Here is a 25,815-nt window from a genome sequence, read left to right as displayed (position 1 = left end):
TTAAAAAATATGCTGTTTCCCTAAAACTATGCTAGTTTATTCCAGAAATATGCTCTTAATTTTTTTTCTATTTCCTCAAAACTAGGCTTCTTTATTCTGTGTGTTCTTAATTGTTTTCCCATTACAGGGAATTTTCTATTCATATTTGGAGTTACCTTAAATATATATATATATACATATACGTATATTTGTATACATATATATGTATATGTATATATATATATACACACACACATACACACATGTATATATTTTAATTTTTTTATTAGAGAGCTTGAGCTGGGGAGAGGGGCAAAGGGAGAGAGACAGAAAACCTTAAGCAGGTTCCACACTCAGCACGGAGCCCAAAGTAGGGCTCAATCCCAATACCCTAGGATCATGACCTGAGTAGAAATCAGAAGTCAGACGCTCAACCGACTGAGCCACCCAGGCATCCCTACCCTAAATATTTTTTAACTGAACTTCTGTTTGTTTCTTCAGATTACTAATAAATATTGGTAGCAGCAACAGTACAAAAAGAAATCACGTGCCTTATATGGAACTAAACGAAAAGAGGTAGAGAATATACTTCAAATCACAAGAAAGTACACTATGGAATTGGGAAGGATGGAGGCAGAGAATTTTAGTTGAGAAATCCCAAATTTATATTTGGTTAATATTGTCCTTTTTTGTGGCATGGGTTATTTTCTAATAAAAGAATGGTAATATTTTTAAGTATCTATTACATAAAAACAGAAGTATGGTATAGTATTTAATGTTCTTTGGAATGTACTTAGGTTTTAGTCGTAATAATTCTTATTTCCTAAAAGTATGACCTTTGGGAAGTTACTTAATGTCTCTAAGGACCTGTGTCTTTATCTTCAAGACGAACTTAATATATTTCTTAAGATTAAAGGAGAAAATGCAAATAAATGCTTTGAGGGTACCTTGCACATAATAAGTATTCAATAAATGTTGGCTGTTATTAAAATATTGTAAAAATTTAAAGATTTTGATTTCTAAATCAAATTTATAAATCCGTAGTTTATTTATTTTGTTTATTTATTTATTTTTTTTAGAGAGAGAGAGAGTGTGTGCATGCCAGCTGGGGAAAGGGGCAGAGGTTGAGAGAGAGAGGGAGGAAGGGAGGGAGGGAATCTCAAGCAGGCTCTATGTTCAGTGTGGAGCCCGACATGGGGCTCAATCTCATGACTCTGGGATCATGACCTGAGCCAAAATCAAGAGTCTTAACCAACTGAGCCAGTCAGGAGCCCCTAACCCATAGTATTTTTAATTGGAAAATCTTACTACTACAGTATACAGTATACAGGAAAAGAGTTTTATCCTTAGATAACATTTTCTGTCAGTTAGAAATAATAATCATGTTTAATATATCAGGAGTAGTATGGGCCACCTTGCAATACTTTCATCAGATGAATCATTTAATTAATGTGAATTTGAATGAAGGTAGATTTGACCATTTAGTAAGAACTTAAATTACTTTAGCTTGGAAATGTACTTTTATTTCCTAATTAGTATAAAGATCGAGGATGGGAATACTAGGTTATCTCATTAAGAGTTGGATTTGAGGCCTAACTTTATAAGCTTAGACAAGATGTTTTACCCCTCTTGGTCTGTTTTCTCATCTTAAAGTGAGGGTTTTTATTAGATTGATGGTTCTCAAACATTTTGGTGGCAGGACTCCCTTTTCACTCTCAGAAGTTACAGGATCCCGGGATGCCTGGCTGGCTCATTGGTTTTAGCTCAGGTCATGATCTCGTGGTTTGTGGGTTGGACCCCCACTTGGGCTCTGTGCTGGCAGTGCAAAGCCTGGTTGGGATTTTCTCTTCCTCTCTCTGCCCCTCCACACTCGTACTGTCTCTGTTTCAAAATAAATAAACAGAAACTTTTAAAAAATTATTAAAAAAAAAGTTACAGTATCCCAAAGAGCTTTTGTTTATGTAAATTATATCTAGTGTTGTTTATCATATTAGAAGTTAAACCTGAAAAATATTTTAAGTATTTATTAATTCATTTAAAAATGTTTATGAAATATGCTGTATTTTTCAAAATAAAAAATTAATGAGAAGAGTAGAATTGTTCTACATTTGTTGCAGTATTATATGTCACATGGCTTCCTGAAAATCCCACTGTACACTTAAGAGAAAGTGAAAGTTTAAAGGATCAGTAGCATTTTAGTATTATTATTAACGTATGTTTGACCTAGAGGATACCTTGAAAAGATTTCAGGGATCTCAGGGGTTCCCAGATCACTCTTTAAGGACCACCCCTAAGATTACTCCAAGCTTTTAAAATTCTCATATTGGTGACCATCTACCTGAAAACTATTCTGTACTATTTTCCAAAACTGTTTAAGTTGCCTTTCTTCCCATATGGGTAACTTACCAACCACTCAGTAAATGTTTCACCGACATCACATAATCTATGACCTTTATCAAATCAATGTCTTTTTTCTCTGATCCTATTTTTAGGTTTCATGTTATTGCTAGAGAGTATTTTTGAACTATGAGTATTTTATTCCCTTCAAATTACCCCATCTTCACAGTAGCTTAGCTGTCTATCCTTTTGGTCTCATTTATCCTGTCAGCCATTTAGTCCTCCCTTATGAGCTGTTCTAAACCTTTGTAGTCATAAGCACTTAAACTCCCACTACTTCCTTTCTCTCCTCTTATCAGGTAGTTTTACCTCCCTATTTTCAAAGAAAATTGAAGCCATCAGAAATGTCCTTCTGTATAGTTTTTGTTCTCATCTCTCTCCTGTGTCATGCAGTATGCAAGTAAAAATCCTTGTTTGCCATTAAATTCACTCTCTCCTTTTCTGCATTTTCTTTTTTATTGCCTTCAAACATGTGTGGTCTCTCCCTCTTGAAAAGAACATTAATTTGGCCCTGCTGCCTTTTCTGGCCACTATCCCATTTCTTTCCTTCCTTTCACAGCTAGATCTCAAAGGTGAGTGGGTCACACTCACTGTTGTCTCTTTTTTTACTCTTCATGAACCTTCTTAAACTTTTCTGAGTTTTTAATCTCTTTCCCTGCTCTCCAGCATTAAATACTGTTGACCACCCCTTCATTCTAAGAACAAATTGGGAGTTGAAGGGGCATAATGGAGCTATAATGAAGGTCAATACAAATGCAAATTATTATTGTTACATTATTAGTATTCTTGAAATACTGGCTTCCATTCTGTGACCTAAGCGTGTGTTATCGTATGGAAACTGCTATACTAAGATTCAGAAAACTGGATTCTAACACTGGCTAGTAACCATGGGACCTTCAGAAAGCTACTTACCTGGTTGAAGTTTCATTTTTCTTAACTGAGCAATAAAAATACTTCTGCCTGCCTCATAAGTTGTTTTGAAGATTATATTAAGTAATTATATATGAAAGTACCTTGAAAACTTTAAAGCATCATACAGAATGTATGTTTATATTAATTATTTGTATTACTTCTTGAATTGCTGTCTTAGACTTGTCTTTTCCTGTCCTGAAAGATTGTTTTTCAAGATGCATTTCATTGGTCTAAGATAATTTTTCTCTAAATTCTCTCTCAGAAGGATTTCATCCATTCTCCCAGCCTTAATGGTAATTCTTTTCAGTTAGATGAATTTGCCTCTTCTCAGATAGATATGCCAAGCCTTTGCCTTCCTCCTGAGTACTAAGCATGCATTTTCAAATGCCTACTGAACAGTTCACTCATTTTTTGTGCGTAAGGCAGTTTATAGAATGCAGAGCCAGGGTACCTACCCTCCAGGAATTTCTAGGCTACCTCTTTGTGTGTTATATTGCATTTCCTCAAAAAATATATTTAGAAGGAAAAAGGTTTTCTACCCATTGTTCCAGAATAATAAGGGGGAAAGTACATAAAATAAGTCCCACAAAAGAATGAAAAATGAAATGCTGCAGGTAGTGAGATTATAGAAGGGGAAGATTTTAAACTGTTTCTGAGAAATAACAGAATTTAACCTAAACAAAATGAGGAGGAGGGAAAGGACATCTCAAGAATAGCAAAGAACATAAGCAAAAAGTGAAATGAATAAAAAAGAGTAGCATACAAGTGGCAGGTTTAGGGTATACGAAGGATATGTGAAAGGAGAAGAAAGGAAAGTGGACGGCAAATCAAATCACTTTTAAAGATGTGTAATTTTCCCTCAAATGTACCAAATTTCCTTTCCCTTTCCCCCTCCCACCCATTTATTTACAAACAATGAATATACTTTTCCAATATTGCTTCAGATTGTAGCCTTATAGAAGTCTTTGGCTCTGACCAAATTGTGGACTCAACTGTGTCTGACACAAGCCTTTGTACTCTTTTGTTTTTGTTTTTGTTTTTGTTTTTGTTTTTGTTTTTGTTTTTAAAGTAGGCTTCACACCCAGTGCAGAGCTCATTGCAGGGCTTGAACTCACGGTCATGAGATCAAGACCTGAGCTGAGATCAATAGCTGGGTGCTTAACCAACTAAGCAACCCAGACACCCACCATGCTTTGTACTCCTCTGGGTCTTTGTTTAGTTACTCTTTTTCCCCCCTACCTAAAATATTTTTACCTCTCTTCAGCATCTCTTCTGTTCCTTCCTATTTAAAGTCCAGTTCTAATTCTTCTATCAAAACATTTCAGGAAGTCTTAGACTGAAGTCCTGCCTTTTCTGACATTTTTTAAAAGTGTTAGTTATATATCATTTTGACTTGAGAAATAAACAATGCTTATTTTGTTGTTATTCTAAGCTGTTTCTTAAGTTTTACAGCATAATGTAACTTATCCAATGTTTTTGTTTTACCTCTGTGATTACACTGTAAGCCTTTATCCAAGCAGAGACCATGTATCTTCTCCATCTTTATGTCTCCCACATTGCCTAATACAACAGCTACATATCAAATTATATCTTTGGGCTTATTTTACAAATCACAATCAGACCTAAGTGAAAAGCATTATGAAGTTTATTTATGAGTTACATTCTGATTCTGAACCTATTTTTAACTAAAAATTTTATTTCCTTAGTTTATAATTTTTGTACCTTGCATGTGGTAGTTCTTTCTCATCTTGTATTTGAGGTTATAGTCCCTCCTAGTTGATCAGAAACAGAAACAGTTGAATTGAACCAGAAGAATTCGTAAGAAATGCTTAGACACTGAAAAACATTTATGTCAGTATCTTACTAAAAAAAGATCTTAAATTTCTTTGAGATAGTATCTGAGATTTAACTTTTTAAGACATCTTGGGGGCATCTGGATGGCTCAGTAGTTTAAGCATCCAACCCTTGTTTTCAGCTCTAGGTCATGATGTTGCAGTTGATCAGATCAAGCCCTGTGTTGAGCTCTGTGCTGACAGTGTGGAGCCTGCTTGGGATTCTCTCTCTCCTGTCTCTGCCCCTCTCCTCCTCACATGCACATTCTCTCTCTCTCTCTCTCAAAATAAATAAATAAATACTAAAGATAATAATAAATTTTTTTAGTGTTTCAGATTATTTTGGGGGGTAAGTTTCATTTTTTTTTTTTTTTACAGGTATGGAAAAGTTGAGGCCACTCGCATATTGTTAGAGAAAGGAAAGTGCAATCCAAACCTTTTAAATGGACAGCTTAGTTCTCCTCTTCATTTTGCTGCTGGAGGAGGACATGCTGAAATAGTACAGATTCTCCTAAACCATCCAGAAATTGACAGAGTAAGTTATTTTCCAGGGTTTTTTTAAATGTCTAAGCAATGGAAAACCAGTAATGACACTAAAATGTTCAATTGTATACTTGAGAAACCAACTGAAAAAAATAAATTTTACTTAGTATGTAGTATACGTAATATTTATGTATAAGCTTTGATTTTATACATGTTTTTATTGTGATAAAATATGCCCCACATAAAATTTACCATTATAGCCATTTTTAGATGTATAGTTCAGTGGCATTAATTACATTCATTTTTTTTTTAATTTATTTATTTTATTTTTTTTTCTTTATTTTTTTCTTTTTTCAATATATGATATTTATTGTCAAATTGGTTTCCATACAATACCCAGTGCTCATCCCAAAAGGTGCCCTCCTCAATACCCATCACCCACCCTCCCCTCCCTCCCACCCCCCATCAACCCTCAGTTTGTTCTCAGTTTTTAAGAGTCTCTTATGCTTTGGCTCTCTTCCACTCTAACCTCTTTTTTTTAATTACATTCATATTGTGGTGCAATCATCACCACCATCAATCTCCTGCATATACATAAAATTTAACCTCTTTTTATGTTACGTTGTATTTCCTCAAAAAAATAAGAAAGAAAAAGAATTTCCCATTTTTCAGAATTTGTGTTAATAAGTATTTTAAAGGGGAAAATAATCGCTTTAAACAAAACCTTTGTTGGATCTTATAATCAGAACTTTTAAAAAAACAATAATCACATTGATTAGTGCTTTGAGTCATCTTTATCAATTCATGTTTATTTTAAGTATTGTATGTGCTAAGTGTGGTTAATATTTAATACTTGACAAAAGTCTTTTTTTTGTGAAACTGTGACATTTTCACTTACAATACCATAGATCTGTAATACTTTTTTCTTTATATTTTTATTTTTTCCAACATTTCTAGCACATAACGGACCAACAAGGGAGATCCCCCTTAAATATTTGTGAAGAAAACAAACAAAATAACTGGGAAGAAGCTGCAAAACTGTTGAAGGAAGCCATTAACAAACCAGTAAGAATTACTTTCAGAAATAGAGCCACACCAACTGTTTAAATTAATAAGTAATTTGAGGATCTGTGGCAAGAGTGGAATGGATGGATGGTTTCTTTATTGCTTTTAGAAAGCCTCATAGTTAGATCTCTTAAGTATTAAATTTGTTATCATCCCTAACAATAAGACATTTATTCTTGAATAACAAAATAAAATTGCATGATAAATCTTTCAAGCACTTAAAATTAACCTAATTTCCAGTATAATCTCAATACTTGATAATGTCTGAAATGATTAGCAATAACATTAAGATAGAGAAGAATTAACAATTAGAAAAGCTCAGTTTGCCTAATAGTTACAGTTATGATAAAATTATGATTAATTTAAAAACTGTGAAAACTTGCAAACCAGATAAAAGGATTTATATCAACAGATAAAGTGTAAAAGTTTGATCTCAACAAATATAATCTCTGAGCCTTTCCAGATCTTTCCATCAGTTAGGTAATAAGTATTTGTGGAGTATTTCTGTGAATTTAACATCTTGAAATGCTGAAAGTGACAAATGATAAAGAGTAAACATATGATCTCTGCCTTTAAGAATATAAACACACAAACTCACCACACAACAGATTTTGTCAAAATACTGTTCCATGAACACAAGACAAAGTCAAGGAAGTAGGTAACAGTACAGGCACCCTTCTATTATACTTTATTACAATTTTTTTTTAATTTTTTTAATGTTTATATATTTTTGAGAGAGAGAGTGTGTGTGTGCAGGCGAAGGGTAGAGAGAGAGGCAGACACAGAATCTGAAGCAGGCTCCAGGCTCTGAGCTGTCAGCACAGAGCCTGATGTGGGGCTCGAACTCATGAACCACAAGATCATGACCTGAGCCGAAGTCAGACTCTTAACCGACTGAGCCACCCAGGTGCCCTCAATTTATTTTCTAATTATATAGAACACATTATTATTCCTGGTATAATTTTTATATTCTAAATGAACACGATAAGAGGAATTAGGTACTTTTATCTAAAATGAACTGGCCTGGAAGTTATTTGGGGGCTTCCAATATAGTAAAATGTGTTGAGAACATATTGAGTTACTTCCAGTGACAATAAAAATGTATTGAGGATATATTGAGAAACCACAATTAGCTATTACCTCACACCAATCAGAATGGCTAGTTTCAAAAAGATAAGAAATAAGAAGTGTTGGTGAGGATTTGGAGAAAATGGTGGAACCCTTGTGCAGTGTTAGAATGTAAATTGGTGCAGTCACTGTGGAAAACAGTATGGAGGTTCCTTAAGAAATTAAAAATAGAGGGGCGCCTGGGTGGCGCAGTCGGTTAAGCGTCCGACTTCAGCCAGGTCACGATCTCGCGGTCCGTGAGTTCGAGCCCCGCGTCAGGCTCTGGGCTGATGGCTCGGAGCCTGGAGCCTGTTTCCGATTCTGTGTCTCCCTCTCTCTCTGCCCCTCCCCCGTTCATGCTCTGTCTCTCTCTGTCCCAAAAATAAATAAAAAACGTTGGGAAAAAAAAATAAAAAAAAAAAAAAAAAAAAAAAGAAATTAAAAATAGAGATACCATATGATCTGGTAATTCCAGTACTGAGTATTTACACAAAGAAAATGAAAACACTAAATTAAAAAGATACATGAAATTGCTTCTCGACCTTTTGGCTAAAATCAAATATAAAAAGATACAGGTACTCCTATGTTTATCACAACATTATTTATAGTAGCCAAGATATGGAAGCAAACTAAGTGTACATCAATAGATGAATGGATAAACAAGATGTAGTACATATATACAATAGAATATTGACCATAAAAAAGAATGAAATCTCACCATTTGCACCAACATGGATGGATCTAGAAGGTATTACACTAAGTGCAATAAGTCAGACAGAAAGACACATGCTGTATGACTTCACATATATGTGGAATCAACAAAACAAAAACAAAAAAACAGACTCTTAAATATAGAGAACAAAGTGGTGGTTGCTAGAGGGGAGGTGGGTGAGAGAAGGGCAAAATAGGTGACAGGAATTTTTTTTTTTTTTTAATGTATTGAAAATATTATTACTCTCTGAGATTTTTCTGAAGAGGAGGAAAGAAAATGGCTCAAGGTCCATTGTTCCATAACTTTCATGTGTATGGTCTTCCATCACAGATTCCTCTTAGGACAAATTACTGCTAGTACACATTTCTACCATATAATCTTTAGCCCACTAGACTCATAAGATACTTGACTAACACCAGATTTAGTAACCAAGTCTGTATCCCCCATAGGATACCTACTTTGTACATGAAGAGCTTTAAAACATTTCCTAGAAGAATCCAAAGTTGAATATTTTTTAGGAATCATTCACCTTAGTCTCTCAAGCTTACATGATCATGAATCATCCAGAGGAAAAAAAAGTGGAAAATATACATAATGGAAATAAAACTTTTTTAAATAATGCCAACAGATACTCACTTGAAGTAGTTTCCTGTTATTTTCCATTTTAGAAATCTATAATAAAGCATATGAAGTTGAAACTGAAGCATTTTGTTAGGTTGGGATATATAATTTCTAACCAGATTGCATAATTTATTATTGTCTTTTGTCCTAGTATGAAAAAGTTCGGATATACAGAATGGATGGATCATACCGTTCTGTTGAACTGAAACATGGAAATAATACCACAGTGCAGCAGATAATGGAAGGAATGCGTCTCTCTCAAGAAACACAGCAATATTTCACTATTTGGATCTGTTCAGAAAACCTCAGTAAGAAAGTTGTTACTCTGTTGTGTAAACCTCACTATTTTTGAGAGTAGGTTGGCAAACTTAAGTATAGCGTCAGTTTCTTAATGACTTTCACATTTTCAAATGATACAGTGATCTTCTCTTGTATATAAATTACTAGCATTCCAACTGTTGAAATAGGTAAGCCTCTGGGCCCCGCATCCCTTGCTTCATTCAAAGCAATTTTTAATCATTTTAAAACTTCTTCTTTAACCATGGAATTTAACTTGAATTCCATTAAATGTATTGCTCCTCCAACTTGCCTTTATTGTCAGTGCTCATTTCACCTGAAATAATGCAAATATTTTTTGTGTTAGTTTTCTATCAAATCTTTTTTTTTAATTTTTTTTTAACATTTATTCATTTTTGAGACACAGGGAGAGACAGAGCATGAGTGGGAAAGGAGCAGAGAGAGAGGGAGACATAGAATCTGAAGCAGGCTCCAGGCTCTGAGCTGTCATCCCAGTGCCCAACGTGGGATTCAAACTCACAGACCGTGAGATCATGACCTGAGCTGAAGTCAGATGCTTAACCAAGACTGAGCCACCAGGCGCCCCTCTATCAAATATTTTCATTTAAAATTATCCTGATGTCACTATAGATTTGTCTTTCAAACAAATACTGCAAATATATAAAGGAATTAATTGAGGTTATTGTGATTGGTTAATGATTTGTCTTTTTTTTTAACTCTAGATTCTACTGATTGTATCATAAATAGGCTATCATGGAATTAAAGATCTTACATACATTTGATACATTTTGTTTGTTTTAGGAATTATCATAATTCTTATATTCTTTAATTTTTTACAGATTTTGTTTGTTTGTTTCTTTCTTTATAAGTAGGCTCCTTGCTCAGCACAGAGCCCAATGCCAGGCTTGAACTCATGACCCTGAGATCAAGACTTGAGCTGAAAGCAAGAGCTGGAGGCTTAACCGACTGAATTACTCAGGCACCCTTTTAAGATTTTATTTTTAAGGGGCGCCTGGGTGGCTAAGTCAAATGGCCTGGGTGGCTATGTCGGTTTAGTGTCTGACTCTTGATGTCAGTTCATGTCATGATCCCAGGATTGTGGGATCAAGCCCCATGTTGGGCTCCATGCTGAGCATGGGGCCTGCTTAAAATTCTTCCTCTTCTCCCTCTGCCTCTCTCCCCTTTGCCCCATGCATGCTCTCTCTAATTAAAAAAGAAAAAAAATTTTATTTCTAAGTAATCTCTATACCCGACATGGGGCTCAAACTTAAAACCCTAAGATCAAGAGTCATATTCTCTACAAACTGGGCCACCTAGGCGCCCCTCATAATTCTTAAATTCTTTTTTTTTTAATGTTTATTTATTTATTTTGAGAGTGAGTGAGTGCGTGTGTGTGCAGGAGTCAAGGGGCTGGGGAGGAGGTAGGGAGAGAGGAGAGAACCAGAGAATCCCATCCCAAGTGGGCTCTGCCCTGTTAGCACAGAACCTTGCGTGGGGCCTATCCCAGGATCCATGAGACCATGACCTGAGCTGAAATCAAGAGTTGGGTGCCCAATCAACTGAGCCACCTGGGCACCTCCATAATTCTTACATTCTTAAAAACAAAAGCTCTTCACCTAAAATTGGGTAGTAATATTATTGGTTAAAGTCAGCGTTGATTAGAATTTAGACCTTTACTTTGTGTGTATTCAGCACTTAAGTACAGATAATTTAATACAAATTTTCCATGTGTTGATATAATTTATTTTTACATTATCATTTATAAAAGGAAAGATGTTTTTCAGGCCTTCAACTCAAGCCTTATCATAAACCATTGCAACATGTTCGTGACTGGCCAGAAATACTTGCTGAATTAACTAATTTGGATCCCCAAAGAGAAACACCACAGCTTTTCCTAAGAAGAGATGTGAGACTTCCTTTGGAAGTTGAAAAAAAGGTTTGTGTGGAAATCTTATTTTAGTCATTTAAATACACAGAATCTATTGAGTTCCTGTGGTAGGCACTAGAAATAAAAATTGTGCTTTTCCTGTATGAGGACGAGGAGATTTTCTGTTTTTCTGTTCAATCCTTACATCCCTGGGGTAAGTGGTAGAGTTTGAGTTAGTCTACTTACAAAGCCCCTGGTTGGATTTCCTATTTCTACCTTCATTGTTGTAGAAACAAAAGAAATAGAGAATCTATTGTAAAGAGAATTAGCAACCAGATGGAAGATGGATTATACAAAAAAAAAAGTTTTTAGTATAGTTAGGAAGTACAGTATCAAAGATAAATTTAATAAAGTGCTAATCAGTGGTAAACTTCAGATGAGCAAAGAGATATGTTGATGTGGGAGGAGAACAGAAAATATATTCTGAATGGAGAAGATTATATTTGCAAAGGGGCTATAAAAAAGTTATTCTCAAAAGTCAGTAAGTGGCTATTTTCAAATCAAGCAGAAATTATATAGGTAGTAAAAAATGAGAATAGAATTTACATTTGATAAAAAGATCTGTTCCATACAAGTACACTTGGATTTGAATTTCTGTAAATTTTAGAGGATGTGGGATAATGCTATCTGAAAGATGAATGGACAACAAATAAATTTAAGGTAGATATCACAAGTTAAACTAAGTGTGAAGGCTAACTACAAGAGTAGCTTTGAAATTGAAGAAAAAAAGTTTCAAGGTCTCATAACTTTGGTGAAGAAAAAATATACAGTGCATTTCCTGATTGTTATCCAAGGGAATATTAAACAGACAAGGTTAAGCAAAGTTATATGAAAAGTTCAGTGGCCATGTACAAACTTGATAAATGTTTTATATCTAACTATTCATATTGTCCCTTTTATATTATCAAACCAAAGATAGACTTGATCCTCTCACTGAAATATACTGGCAGTTACATAAAGAGTGTATGAAACTTACCAAAAACAAAGATCTTAATTATTCATTAAAAAATGTGTTAGATTTTCATAAGTAGAACAAAGGGAAAAAAAAATAATTTATCATCTCAATTGACACAGAAAAGATAGTTGACAAAATCCAATACCCTTTCATGATAAAACTCTTATAATAGGAATAGATGGGAACTTCCTCAACATGATAAATGGCATTTATGAAAAACCTACAGCTAACATACTCGATGAAAGGCTGAAAGCTAAGATCATGAAATAGACAAGGATGCAGCTTTCACCAATGCTATTTAACACTAACCAGAGCAATTAGATGAAGGAAGGAAGGAAGGAAGGAAGGAAGGAAGGAAGGAAGGAAGGAAGGGGAAAAAAATAAAAAGCATCCATACTGGAAAGGAAAAAAATAAAACTATTCGCAAATGACATGATCCTATATAGAGGATCCACAAAAAAGCTATTAGGGGTAATAAATAGATTCAACAATGTGCAAGTTACAAGCTTAACACACAAGAATCAGTGGTTTCTACATACATCAATGAACAACCAAAAAAGGAAATTAAGAAATTAATTAAAATAGCATCTTAAAGAAAATGCTAGGAATAAATTTAACAAAAGAGGTGCAAGACTTGTACACTCAGAACTATAAAACATACTGAAAAAAACTAAAGATCTGTGTAACTGGAAAGACATCTGTGTTAAGGGTAGGAAGATTTAATATTGTTAAGATGTCCACACTAGCCAAGCATGTACTGATTTACCACATTATCTAAAAAAAAATTCCAAAAGCCTTTTTGTAGAAGTGGAAAAGGCAATCCTTAAATTCATGTGTAATTACACAGGGCCTTGAATAGCTAAAGCAACCTTGAAAAAAGAATAGAGTCGAGGGATTCACACTTCCAATTTCAAAACTTACTACAAAAGCCACAGTAATTAGGGACAATTATATAGGCCAATGGATTAGAAACGAGAGTACAGAAATAAACCCAATACATCTATAACCAAAATCTATAGTCAGCTGATTTTTGACAAGGGTGCCAATGAAAAAAGAGTGGTCTTTTCAACAGATGGTGCAAAAGTATGAAATTGGACCCTGAATCACACCATATATAAAAGTTAACTCACTGGATCAACAACCTAAATGTAAGAGCTAAAAACCATAAAGCTCTTAGAAGCAAACCAACAGATGAACCTTCATGACCTTAGATTTGGCAATGGATTTTTTTTTTAAGCTTACTCATTTATTTTGAGAGTGAGAGAGAATGTGCAGGGGGAGGGTGACAGAGAGGGAGAGAGAATCCCAAGCAAGCTCCATGGTGTGGGCCTGACATGGGGCTTGAACTCAAAAATTGTGAGATCATGACCTCAGTCGAAACCAAGGGTTAGACACTCAACTGACAGCTACTCAGGTGCCCCTGGCAATGGATTTTTAAATAGGACACCAAAACTGTGAGCAACAAAAGAAAGTATACATAAATTGGACTTCAAAATTAAAAACATTTGTGCATAAAAGGATATTATCAAGAAAGTGAAAAGACTATTTACAGAATGGGAGCTACAACTCAACAACAAAAAGACAACCCAGTTAAAATGGGCAAAAGACTTGATTTCTCCAGTGAAGATACACAAATGACTAAGAAACTTGTGAAAAGATGCTCAACGTCAATGGTCATTAGGGAAATGTACATCAAAACACAATGAGAATCTACTTCACACCTCCTAGGATGGCTATTTTAATTAAAAAAAAGAAAATAATGAATTTTGGTAAAGTTACAAAGAATTTGTCATCCTTATACATTGCAGGTAGGAATGTAAAATGGAATAGCTGCTGTGGAAAACAATAGCGGTTCTCAGAAAAACTAAACACAATTACCATATGATCCAGTAGTTCCACTCTTTGATATATACCTGAAGATTTAAAAATAGGAACTTAAACATATCTATATGCCAGTGTTCAAAGTAGCATTAGTCACAATAACCGAAATGGTGGAAACAAACTAAGTTTCCATCAAGAGATGAATGGATAAACAAAACGTGGTATACACATAAAATGGAATATTATTCAGCCATAAAAAGAAATGAAGTTCTGATACATGCCATGACATGGATAAACCTTGAGAACATTATGCTAAGTGAAATAAGCCAAGCCAGATGCAAGAAGAGCACAAATATTATATGATTCTACTTACACTAAGTATCTAGAATAAGAAAATTCATGAAGTAAATTAGTGGTCACTACAGGTGTTAGAGAGAGTGTGGAGTTACTGCTTAGTGGTTAAGGGTTTCTGAATGATGAAAAAGTTGTGTAAATAGTGATATTTGTACAACATTGTGAATGTAATTAATGTCACTGAATTATACACTTAAAATGGTTAAAATATTTTTTGTTATGTGTATTTTAGCACAGTTAAAAAAAATATTAGGTCCATAAAGTCTGCAAGTAATTTAAGTATACTCAGTCTATCTTCCTTCTCCACCTAAGTAATATTTTAAAAGTTGATTGGTGGAGAAAAAGAGCAATAACGATAAAACTTGGATGATAAATTAATTGCATTATTATAAAGAATATAAAGTGAACTCAGGTGAAAAAGAAGCAAAGTTTAGTAAGTACCTTAAGACAAATCAGAATATAATGATCATCTGATAAGATAGTTGTGTTCTTTCATTATGTAATTAAGAAATTCCAATTTGTACTGTCTGAAAAATGGAAGAATTACATTTATTGGTTGCATTATTCCTTTAGGATGAAAATGGCCTGATTTCATTAGTAAAGAATAATTGTTGACTAATGCTCACTAAATACACTGTTAGGAATTATAACGCTTAACTACTCAAACTCTTTAAATTCACTGTTAATTTTGAGAAATTAAAGCCCATAGGAAAGTTGAAAAGGTAATAAAATTCATTAAATTCACTAATGGCTAATATTTTGCTTTATTTCCTTCATCTTCTCTATTTTTTCTTTATGAACCATTTAAAAGTGTGTTGCAGACATCATAGCACTTAATCCCTACATATTTTACATATATCTCCTAAGGACATATGAACCTTTTTCAACCATTTTCAACCTAGAAAAATTAATATTTCCATAATAATGTCTGATATGTGATCCATATTCAGATTTTCCCCAATTGTTTAAAAGTCTTTTTTTTATAGCCCCCATATGTAGGATCTAGTCAAGGTTCATAATTTCTATTTGGTTGTTATCTCTTTAGTCACTTTTAATCTAGAACACTCCTCCCACCTTTTTTCCCCGTGAAATTCTCTTTTAGGTTTTTAATATTATATAGAGCATTATAGGATATTATTTTAGTTAGTAAGACAAAAGTAATTTTTACCACAGGGAATTGAGATCACTTTGAATTATATTTGGAAATCCTTTAAGTATTCATTCAGAAACTCTAAAATTGGTGACTATTTCTAAGCATAGGTATATTCTATAGGCTAGCTTTTTTCAATCTTTGTTAATCCTACTTGATAAAGTGAAACTTCATGACGTTTTTGAAACTTAGGGAAAAATCTTCTGCTCTCCTTTAGTGTTATTTGGAAGTACCAAGTAGTTTTAGTCAAATGAAATAAAAAATGTTTTAAAATAAAATTTTTTAAAACTACATGTACACTTCTAGGAATTAATACACTTTCTTGTATTTTCCTTGAGGTTCACTACTATATCATATGAAACATGTAGAATAATGTTTGAGGAATATAATTGATTTAGGTAAAATTGTGGTAGAAATTATCCATATCCATAAACTAATGATAATCTTTTATTAGACTGTAAATCAGAGGTTAACAAACTATAGCCTATTGCTGTATCTGACCTGCTGTTTATTTTTATATATTTGGTAAGGTATTAAAGTTTGAAAAAATTCAAAAGGATAATATATCATGTCATGTGAAAATTTTATGGGTACCAAATTTTGGTACCCATATGTAAAGTGTTATTACAACACCATCACAGACCTGTTTGTTACTGTATTGTCTATGGATGCTTTTGTGCTCAGAGAGACTATGTGACTCATAAAGCTTCAAATATTACTCTCTGGCCCTTAACAGGAAAAATTTGTCAACCCCTGCTCTAAATAACAGCTCATTTATATACAAATATGTAGCGTTTGTTTTTCCATATTAGACAGTGACAAGTTGTATATTTCTAACAGGAAATTGTAGCCCAATAACCAAATTCTGCTTTTTCTTTTAAGATTGAAGACCCACTAGCTATTCTTATCCTCTTTGATGAAGCCAGATATAATTTATTAAAGGGCTTTTATACAGCTCCTGACACTAAACTGATAACATTGGCAAGTCTACTGTTGCAAATAGTTTATGGAAATTATGAGAGTAAGAAACACAAGCAAGGTTTCCTAAAGTAAGTATTTAATACAGTATGTGGTCTTGTGCTATGTTCAAGATTCTATTTAACCAAGAAAGTTTAAAAATGTTGTTAAGAAATATTTATACTTTGGTTTGGAACTAGAGGATATGAGGAGGCATGAAATGAAGGGAAAAAATGGTAAAGCATTCTTAAAGTTATATTCTCTCCAAAATTATTTTTCTTACGTTTGACTCTGGTTTGATACACCTTTTTTTTTTTTTAAAGATTTTATTTTTTTAAGTAATCTCTACACCCAACATGGGGCTCAAACCCACAACTCTGACATCAAGAGTCACATGCTCTACTGACGGGCACCCCTTGATATACCTTATATTTTTTCTTTAACTTATCTTTATTATATGTTTAAATATAAGTTCATTAAAACCTGACTTGATAAGTAGTAGAAAATGTCATAAGGCAGATTTCAGTTTTTGAGAAAAAACGCTGAGGTTTTAAACACTGAAGTTTGTTTATTGTAGTTTTCAATTTTCAAAAGTATTTTGTGGTTATTGAAAGAAGAAACATTCTCTTAAATGAGAATGTTAGGATTGTGGCTTTTGCTTAAAATTTTTAGAGTTCTCTAATATTTTACAATATATATTTTTCAGCTCAAAAATCATGTTACTTAAAAAAAATCATGTTATTTAAAGCAATTTGTTTCTGAGTGAGTTATGTACTTTAGCTACTAAAGATGATTTATTTAAAGCATGTTGGCCTGTTTGCTTACAGTGAAGAAAACCTAAAATCCATTGTACCTATTACCAAATTGAAAAGTAAGGCACCTCACTGGACAAACCGAATACTTCATGAATATAAGGTAAGCTGTTTAACAGAAATAAAAAGACATTTTATACCCTAGTTGAAATTTTGTAAATTAAATCGTGTAATATGTTTTAAATGTAGTTACATTAAATTTATAGTACTGAAATTAAAAATTCATCTTCTAGTTCACATGAAACTGAAAGTAGCATATTTTTATTTTTAATAATGTGGAATCTTTTACTGAATACCTTCTATATGCTGGATACTGTGGTAAGGAATAGAGATTAAACACACACACACACACACACACACACACCTCACACACCATGTTCTATATGCTGGATACTGTGGTAAGAACTAGAGATTAAACACACACCTCACACACCATGAAATTATACACTATCCTTGTCCATGAAACACTTAAAACCTAATAGAATAGACAAGCACTATTTTTATACTTTGATATTTCTTTCTTTTTTGAAGTATTAAGAACTGCTCTTGGGATAGTTCACACAATTTTATTCTTCTCTGGGGGCAGCCACGATTTTAGAAACTGCTTAGTTGACCTACTGGGATTATCAAAAGTGTGTTCTCTTTTCACATCTCTTTTATTTTACCTTATTTGTTTTTAGAATCTTAGTACAAGTGAGGGTGTCAGTAAAGAAATGCATCATCTTCAGCGCATGTTCTTACAGAATTGTTGGGAAATTCCTACATATGGAGCAGCTTTTTTCACAGGACAGATATTTACAAAGGCAAGCCCCAGCAATCATAAAGTCATCCCTGTGTATGTAGGAGTGAATATAAAAGGACTTCATCTTCTCAACATGGAAACTAAGGTAGATTTTCAGCTTTACAGCTGTTTTTGACCAATGTCTTAAAAAAATTGTACCAGCATACCTGAAAAATCTAGAAATGACATATATAAAAGTATTCATTGCAATTTTATTTATAATAGCAAAGGAAGAGGGATGAAAAGTAAATGATTGTCAACAAAGTGTTAATTATTAACATTAATTGTATTCTATAATTATGTAATGTATTAATCATAGTACATTTCTACATTGAAATACTGTGCAGCCATATAAAAGAATGAAGAATGTAGAGAATGATTTCCAAGATATATTTAGTGAAAAAGTACATTGGTGGACCATATGTAATATGCTGTTATTTGTGTAAAAACGAGGGGAAGTCAAGACCATATTTACATGAATACATATTGCTTGTGTATGAATAAAAGGTTTCATGAAGCCTTTAGAGAAGGCAACCAGGTAACTGGAAACAAGAGTAGAAGGGAAACTTTACTAAGTACCATTTTGCAACTTAAAAATTTTTTAACTGTGATTATATTACCTATTTTAAAAATCAATTAAGTTTAAATGAAAAAATACAGGTTAAAAAAAGAAAAATATATTGGGGTGCTCAGTCGGTTAAGCATATGACTCTTGATTTTGGCTCAGGTCATGATCTCATGTTTTGTGAGATTGGGCTGGTGTTGGACTCTGTACTGACAGCACGAAACCTGCTTGGGATTTCCTGTCTCCCTCTCTCTCTGCCCCTCCCCTGTGTTTGCACATGCTCTTTGTCTCTCAAAATAAATAAATAAACATTAGAAAAAAGAAAAATGTAATACCTGTCACAAGGGATTCACTTTGAAAAGCAGAATTAGTTATAGGAGCCTTTTGGGGAACAGGCAAGATGAAGTATGGAAGGGATTCAGACCTTTCCCATCAGAGGCTTGTTACTATATTATATTCCTTTTTCTAATCAAAGTTGTTATATATAAAATATGGAATTATGAATCATTTTTAGCATATTTAACACATTTATCTGGATGAACAGCTTTCTAGCTTTAATAGCTAATAAAAATCAAATTTATTTTGTTCATTCAGATTTGTTTAAGAATAGACCATTTCAGGTCTGTTAAAGTAATAACTAAGCTTATACATTAGAAAAGGTATTTTAGGGGTACCTGGGTGGTTCAGTTGGGTAAGCGTCCGACTTCAACTCAAGTCATGATCTCACGGTTCGTGAATTTGAGCCCCACATTGGGCTCTGAGCTGATAGCTGGGAGCTCGGAGCCCAGATCCTGCTTCGGATTCTGTGTCTCCCTCTCTCTCTGCCTCCCTTTCTCCCCTGCTTGCACTTGGTCTCTCTCTTTCTCTCTCTCAAAAATAAACATACATTTTAAAAAAAATTAGAAAAGTCATTTTAGGTTAGGAAATTTTATCATAAACCTAATTTTTATTTTCACCATTTTTATAACCCTTACTTTGTAATCACATAACTTCTGAAAGTAGTTTAGTCACTTCATGATAACTCAGGATCATCCTTATGGGCAACAGCTATTTTTACCATGCTGTTAGATATGCCCGTGAATGGAGGTAGAGAATATGTACGGACATAGGGCTGAATAGGGACTGAATTCAGTAGCTTATCTAGAACTTGATTTTTTTTGAAGCCTCAGATGTCAGCTTGCTTTTGGATCATTTGCTTATTATCATTTTCTTTTTAAGCTACTTTACTCACAAAAAATAGCCTGCTTCTAATTAGTTTGTAACCAGTTTTCTATTTCTTTTGTACCAAGTTTATTAAAGGAAATCAAAGGAGAAACTCCCCTCACCATTTCAATAAATTTCTCCTCTGCTATTTCAGAGCATTTTATACAACATTTACAAATCCTTTACCAAACTGAATGGTGACGCTGTGGGTGTGATGCTGAGCCTTTTCTCTAAGCTATAGTTTATATTTGCCTTGGCAGCATTCCAGGTTTAGGCAACCATAAAATGTTTTATTTAGTTCCTAAATGATGGTTCAGCATTATAACATTTCACATGAATAATACTATGGTCCAGGAATTGAGTAAGTGAGATAGCAATTGGAGGCAGAGGATGATAACAATGTTATTAGTGAATAGTCTGCCTTTTTTAGGATAAGATGTTCGATTTCTAGAAATATAAATTAAAATGCTGTCCTTGGGTGATTAAACCAAAGAGTAATGATGTTTTCTGTCCACCTGATCATTACCTTGTGTTCTGTAAACCACTGATAAATTTACAGCACCTATGAAAGCTTTAAGATGATTATATTTTCTAATCATCAAAGGTGGGAGCAGGCAGCTTGTCCTCAGTTGTGTTAGAGTCATCAAGATATGCTAGGGTTGAATTTGACAAGTTTAGAATAAACAGCTTCATTTGCAAAAATACCTTCATTTACATTAAAACTCTGCTTGGGATACAGTAGCTTCAGAGATTAATTCTCATGAAAACCCATAGAATACAGCTGTGTTTTTTATATCAATTACTTCTACCTTCTATATCTTGTTTCTCTTTGAAATAAGAGAGTTTTCCATTAGGGAGTATAACTCAGCCAATTTCATATGCTCATGAGAGCATACTTACATAAAATGTAGACACTATTGAATATATAACACACTGTGTTGTGAATCATTGTTTTACTATAGTGAATGTATTTCTGTTTCATAACTAACTGTGCTTGTTGATATATCTTTAACCATAATAGTACTATTGCCACACCCAAGCAATAGATACCCTTTGCTGATGTCAGTTTATGTTGGCCATAATGAATGCCCTTCTGAAATAAAACTGGTTATTTAGATATCCACATAGTGTCATTCTTCCTGATCAGTTATCAACATCACTGTTTCTCCTGTCCACTGGCTGGCTATTTGCTACTTGTCACTTCTGTGGTTTTCCCTTTTCTGCGCTCAACTATTCCTGACATTTTCTCTTGTGCCTTTTGATTTCCCTCACTAAACAACTTGACCCTTTGTAGGTTTTATCTCGTAAAGAGAACTACTTTTTCCTTCTAGAGTACACTGTATCTCTCAAAGCTACCATATGGACTCTGACTTTTCAGTTCCATTGAGCTGCTTTCATTATTGTGGGTTTCTCAATCTCTTCCTTTGTGCATAGCAACAAAACCTTTATTTTTAATGTACAACCCCAGTATTTTTGTTAGTAATTTAGCCCCCATATAATTGAGGACTTATACTACAGATGTATTTTTTTCTATATATTAAACTGTTTTGAGACCATATTAATGGACTATTTTTTGCTTCTTGATTAAACAAATTTCAAGCAACTGATCTAAAAAATAGACAATGTAAGGTATTACGATATCTTGACTCAAATGTTGGTAAATAGCTATTTTAGCATATCATATCCATAAAGTTATATTTTACAATATAAATACAGGTGGCTAATTTTAAAGAAGATGTTCTTAGTTTCCCATTATACATAATATACACTCATGTAAATTAATTGTACTGTTTCATTTAAGAACCTCACTTTTTTTTTAAGCTTATTTATTTATTTTGAGAGAGAGAGAAAGAGAGAACACAAGCAAGGGAGGGGGGAGAGAGAGAATCCCAAGCAGGCTCTGCACTATCAGCACAGACCCCTATGTGGGGCGGGAGCTCAAACCCACGCATGGGAGATCATGATCCTAGCCAAAACCAGGAGTCGGACACTTAACCAACTGAGCCACCCAATGCCCCAGTTTAGGGCATTTTTAAAGTGAGGTTCTTGGTGTGCCTGGGTAGCTCAGTCTGTTAAGCACTGGACTTTTTTTTTTTTTTTTAGTTTTTGTTAATGTTTATTTTAGAGAGAGAGCGCGAGCAAGGTGGGGGAGGGGGGAGGGCAGAGAAAGAGGGTGACACAGGATCTGAAGCAGGTTCCAAGCTCTGAGCTGTTAGCACAGAGCCCCGTGAGGAGCTCAGACTTGTGAACTGCGAGATCATGACCTGAGCTGAAGTTGGATGCTCAACCGACCAAGCCACCTAGGCATCCCAGCACCAGATTCTTGATTTTGGCTCAGGTCCTGATCTCATGGTTTGTGAGTCCAAGCCCCATGTCAAGCTCTGCGCGGACAGCACAGAGCCTGCTTGGGATTATGCTTCTCCCTTTCTCTGCCCCCCACCCCACACTTGCTCTCTGTCTCTCTGTCTCTCATAATTAATAAATAAACTTCAAGAAGTATGAAAATTATTTTTTAAAATGCCCTAAAACCACATCCTTTTCACATAACATTAATTACCTGTAATAAGGGGGCCAGGGTGGCTCAGTCATTTGAGCATCTTACTCTGGGTTTCAGTTCAGGTCATGATCTTATGGTTGTAAGATCAAGCCCCACCTCAGGCTCTGTGCTGAGCACCCAACCAGCTTGGGATTCTTTCTCTCTCTCTCTCTCTGCCCCTCCCCTGCTTGTGCATGCACTTTCTCTCTCTCTCAAAATAAATAAAAATAAACATTTTATCAACATTTTAAGAACTGCTAGTCATAGAAAGCAATTTTTTTATGCTTTATTTATTTTTGAGAGAAAGAATGTGAGCAGGGGAGGAGCAGAGAGAGAGAGGGAGGGAGGGAGGGAGGGAGGGGCAGAGAGATGGGGACAGAAGATCAAAGCAGGTTCTGCGCTGACAGCATCAAACCCGATGCCAGGGTTCAAACTCACAAACCTGAGCTCAAGTCTGACGCTTATCCAACTGAGCCACCCAAGTGCCCCTGAAAGCAAATGTTTTTAAACGTGTATTTTAAAGGATGCACAAACACTTTCTTTGTATATGTTTATATAAATAATATATTTTTAGGGCAAGAAAATGCAAGTTGCTAGGAGAAATTCATTTTAAAATAATCAAAAAAGTATATTGAATGCTTATTTAAATTTAAGTTTTTTGTTAGGAAAGTGTAGGAATAGGGTTTTTTTAATAGTTTTTTTTTTTTTTGAAAATTTATTTATTTATTTTGAGTGGGGGGCAGAGAGAGACAGAATTTCAGGCATTAAATAATTTGATGAATTTATGAAGGCTATATTAATTATTAAAATTATGCTTATTTTTACCATAAATATATCACCATACTTATTTTCAGTGAGATGGAATTGCTTAAGTCAACCTGTTACCTCATTACATAAATTTCAGATCTGAAAGTACTATGTGAATATTCAAAAGGTACTGAATAAAGTGAAAGGGATTTTTTTTTAACGTGCGGAAAGTAAAAACTTGTACATTTAATTTTCTTGAAAGTCACTGAGAGAATAGGCATCTTCTCAACTTTACTGAGACATAATTGACATAACATTGTATAAGTTTAAGGTGTACAATGGGTTGATTTGATATGTATTGCAAAATGATTAATACCATAGCATTAGCTAATACCTCCACCATGTTACATAATTGCCATTTTCTTTTTGTGATGAGAACACTTAAGATCTACTCTCTCAGTAACATGAACTATATAATATAGTAACATGAACTATATAATATAGTATTATTAACTATAGTCACCATGGTGTACATTAGATCCCCAGAAATTACTCATCTTATACCTGAAAGTTTGTACTTCATGGCCGACATCTCATGTTGGCTGTCCCCCAGCCTCTGGTAGCCACCATTCTGTTTCTCTCTGTTTCTACGAGTTCAGCTTCTTTAGACTCCACATGTAAGCGATATCCTCTTTAGTCTTTTTCTGACTTATTTCACTTAACATAATGCCCTCAAGGTCTATCCATGTTGTTAAAAATGGCATTATTTTCTTCTTTCTGATGGCTGAATATTATTCGTGTGTGTGTGTGTGTGTGTGTGTGTGTGTGTGTGTGTGTGTATACATACCACAGAATGGGCATCTTTAAAATGTTTGTCAGTGTGATACAAAAGATACCATTGCTGAAGGCAGTCTCCTAAGAGTCTACCAGATTCTGTGTGGTTCTGTACTTGAGGCTCTGTAAGGTTATTGAGGGAACTTTGAATACAATTTATTGTAACATTCAAAACCATTATGTTTGGACATGACTAGATCATTGTAGATAATAAGAGAAGATAGGTGTTGTTTTTAACATACATTTCAATATAACAATTTCTAATTATATTGCAGGCTTTACTCATCAGTCTTAAGTATGGTTGTTTTATGTGGCAATTGGGAGATGCTGATGCATGTTTTCAGATCCATAGTATGGAAAATAAAATGAGCTTTATAGTACACACAAAACAGGTAAGTACTTATCAGTTGCTCTGGACTTCTAACAATGAACTATTGTATTAGTAAAGATTCTTTTTTTTAAGTGACAATCCATTTTACTTCAAGGAAAACCTTTGATATTATGTGAAATTAAGATATTTAAGACCAAGGATAAAAGGCAGGCCTTTCCTAAGCAAATAAGCCAGAAACTTATCTGAATAATTTATTTAGTTTTATAACAATGAAACTCTGTTTTCTGGCGTTTCTTTTAATTCTAGTTAGTATTCCCTATCTCTTTTATCCAGGTGTCTGTCAGGTAATCCTTCCCTCTTGATAAGTATTCTATCTGAGCCACTAGTTGCATCCTTCAAAGCCTTAGTACCCCCTCTATTCTTGATAAACTTCCTCTAATAAGAAAATTTCTTTTCAGATAGATAGGGAACTGCTCGCTGCCATGTATGTCATTTACACATCTTTACATGTTTCACATTTACTGTTGACATATATTTTACTTTATAGGCTGGCCTTGTGGTAAAACTATTAATGAAGCTAAATGGACAGTTAATGCCCACCGAAAGAAATTCATGAGAGGAAAGCAGCTGATACTTAAACTACCACATTTTGTAATGCAGATTTTTTCCATGAAAGATTTCTTAAACTATCACTTTTAACAAGGCACTTAGTCTCTTGTAATATATGAATGTATACTACTACATTGTACAGAATCTGTACTTACGTTTGGTGTGTAATATACCAATTAGTTTTGTATAATATCCTCATAAGCTATTCTAATTTTTGAGAGAAACACATAAAAATATGTAGATTGATCATCTGTATAATAATGGACAAAATAGTAAGCTTTATAAAAAGTTATTTTTGGTAAATGGTAAAGAATTTGGAGTGGGATGTAATGAAATTAAAATATAGCTTTGGTATAACTTTGTGTGTCATTTCAGAATATACTGAAACTCAACATATTTGAATAAAGAAAATATATTTTCTACTTAAACCACATAACACTGTTATTTCAAACATTTTTCTGTAATCTATGAACATCTCTCAGTATGTTTTTAAAATTCTTAGTTAAAATGTGTAACTAGTACTGGGGGCGCCTGGGTGGCGCAGTCGGTTAAGCGTCCGACTTCAGCCAGGTCACGATCTCGCGGTCCGTGAGTTCGAGCCCCGCGTCAGGCTCTGGGCTGATGGCTCGGAGCCTGGAGCCTGTTTCTGATTCTGTGTCTCCCTCTCTCTCTGCCCCTCCCCCGTTCATGCTCTGTCTCTCTCTGTCCCAAAAATAAAAAAAATTAAAAAAAAAAAAAATGTGTAACTAGTATAAGCTAGTATTTCTCAAAGTATAGTTCTTGAATCCCCTGCATCAAAATTAACCTGATGCTTCTTTAAACAAAGAT

General features: G+C 34.1%; 1 protein-coding gene across 5 annotated transcripts in view; it reads left to right on the top strand.

Annotated features, from left to right (window-relative positions):
- KRIT1 (KRIT1 ankyrin repeat containing) overlaps positions 1-25,415 on the top strand; it is a 41,327-nt gene extending 15,912 nt beyond the window's left edge. For all 5 annotated transcript variants that reach the window (XM_019443294.2, XM_019443293.2, XM_019443292.2 and 2 more), the window contains 9 exons: positions 5,499-5,655; positions 6,561-6,668; positions 9,260-9,416; positions 11,190-11,341; positions 16,495-16,661; positions 17,397-17,484; positions 18,062-18,268; positions 24,323-24,439; positions 24,926-25,415. In XM_019443294.2, coding sequence (XP_019298839.1) covers positions 5,499-5,655; positions 6,561-6,668; positions 9,260-9,416; positions 11,190-11,341; positions 16,495-16,661; positions 17,397-17,484; positions 18,062-18,268; positions 24,323-24,439; positions 24,926-24,994 — 1,222 coding nt within the window. In that variant the 3' untranslated portion in view covers positions 24,995-25,415. The remainder of the gene's footprint in view (positions 1-5,498; positions 5,656-6,560; positions 6,669-9,259; positions 9,417-11,189; positions 11,342-16,494; positions 16,662-17,396; positions 17,485-18,061; positions 18,269-24,322; positions 24,440-24,925) is intronic.
- The last annotated feature ends 400 nt before the right edge of the window (positions 25,416-25,815 follow it).

The sequence above is a fragment of the Panthera pardus genome, unplaced genomic scaffold (assembly GCF_024362965.1).
Source record: "Panthera pardus isolate Hobbes unplaced genomic scaffold, ASM2436296v1 HiC_scaffold_8, whole genome shotgun sequence".
Taxonomy (NCBI): Eukaryota; Metazoa; Chordata; class Mammalia; order Carnivora; family Felidae; genus Panthera; species Panthera pardus.
The sequence above is the reverse complement of the archived record's forward strand: the minus strand, read 5'-3'. Positions and strand labels throughout refer to the sequence as shown.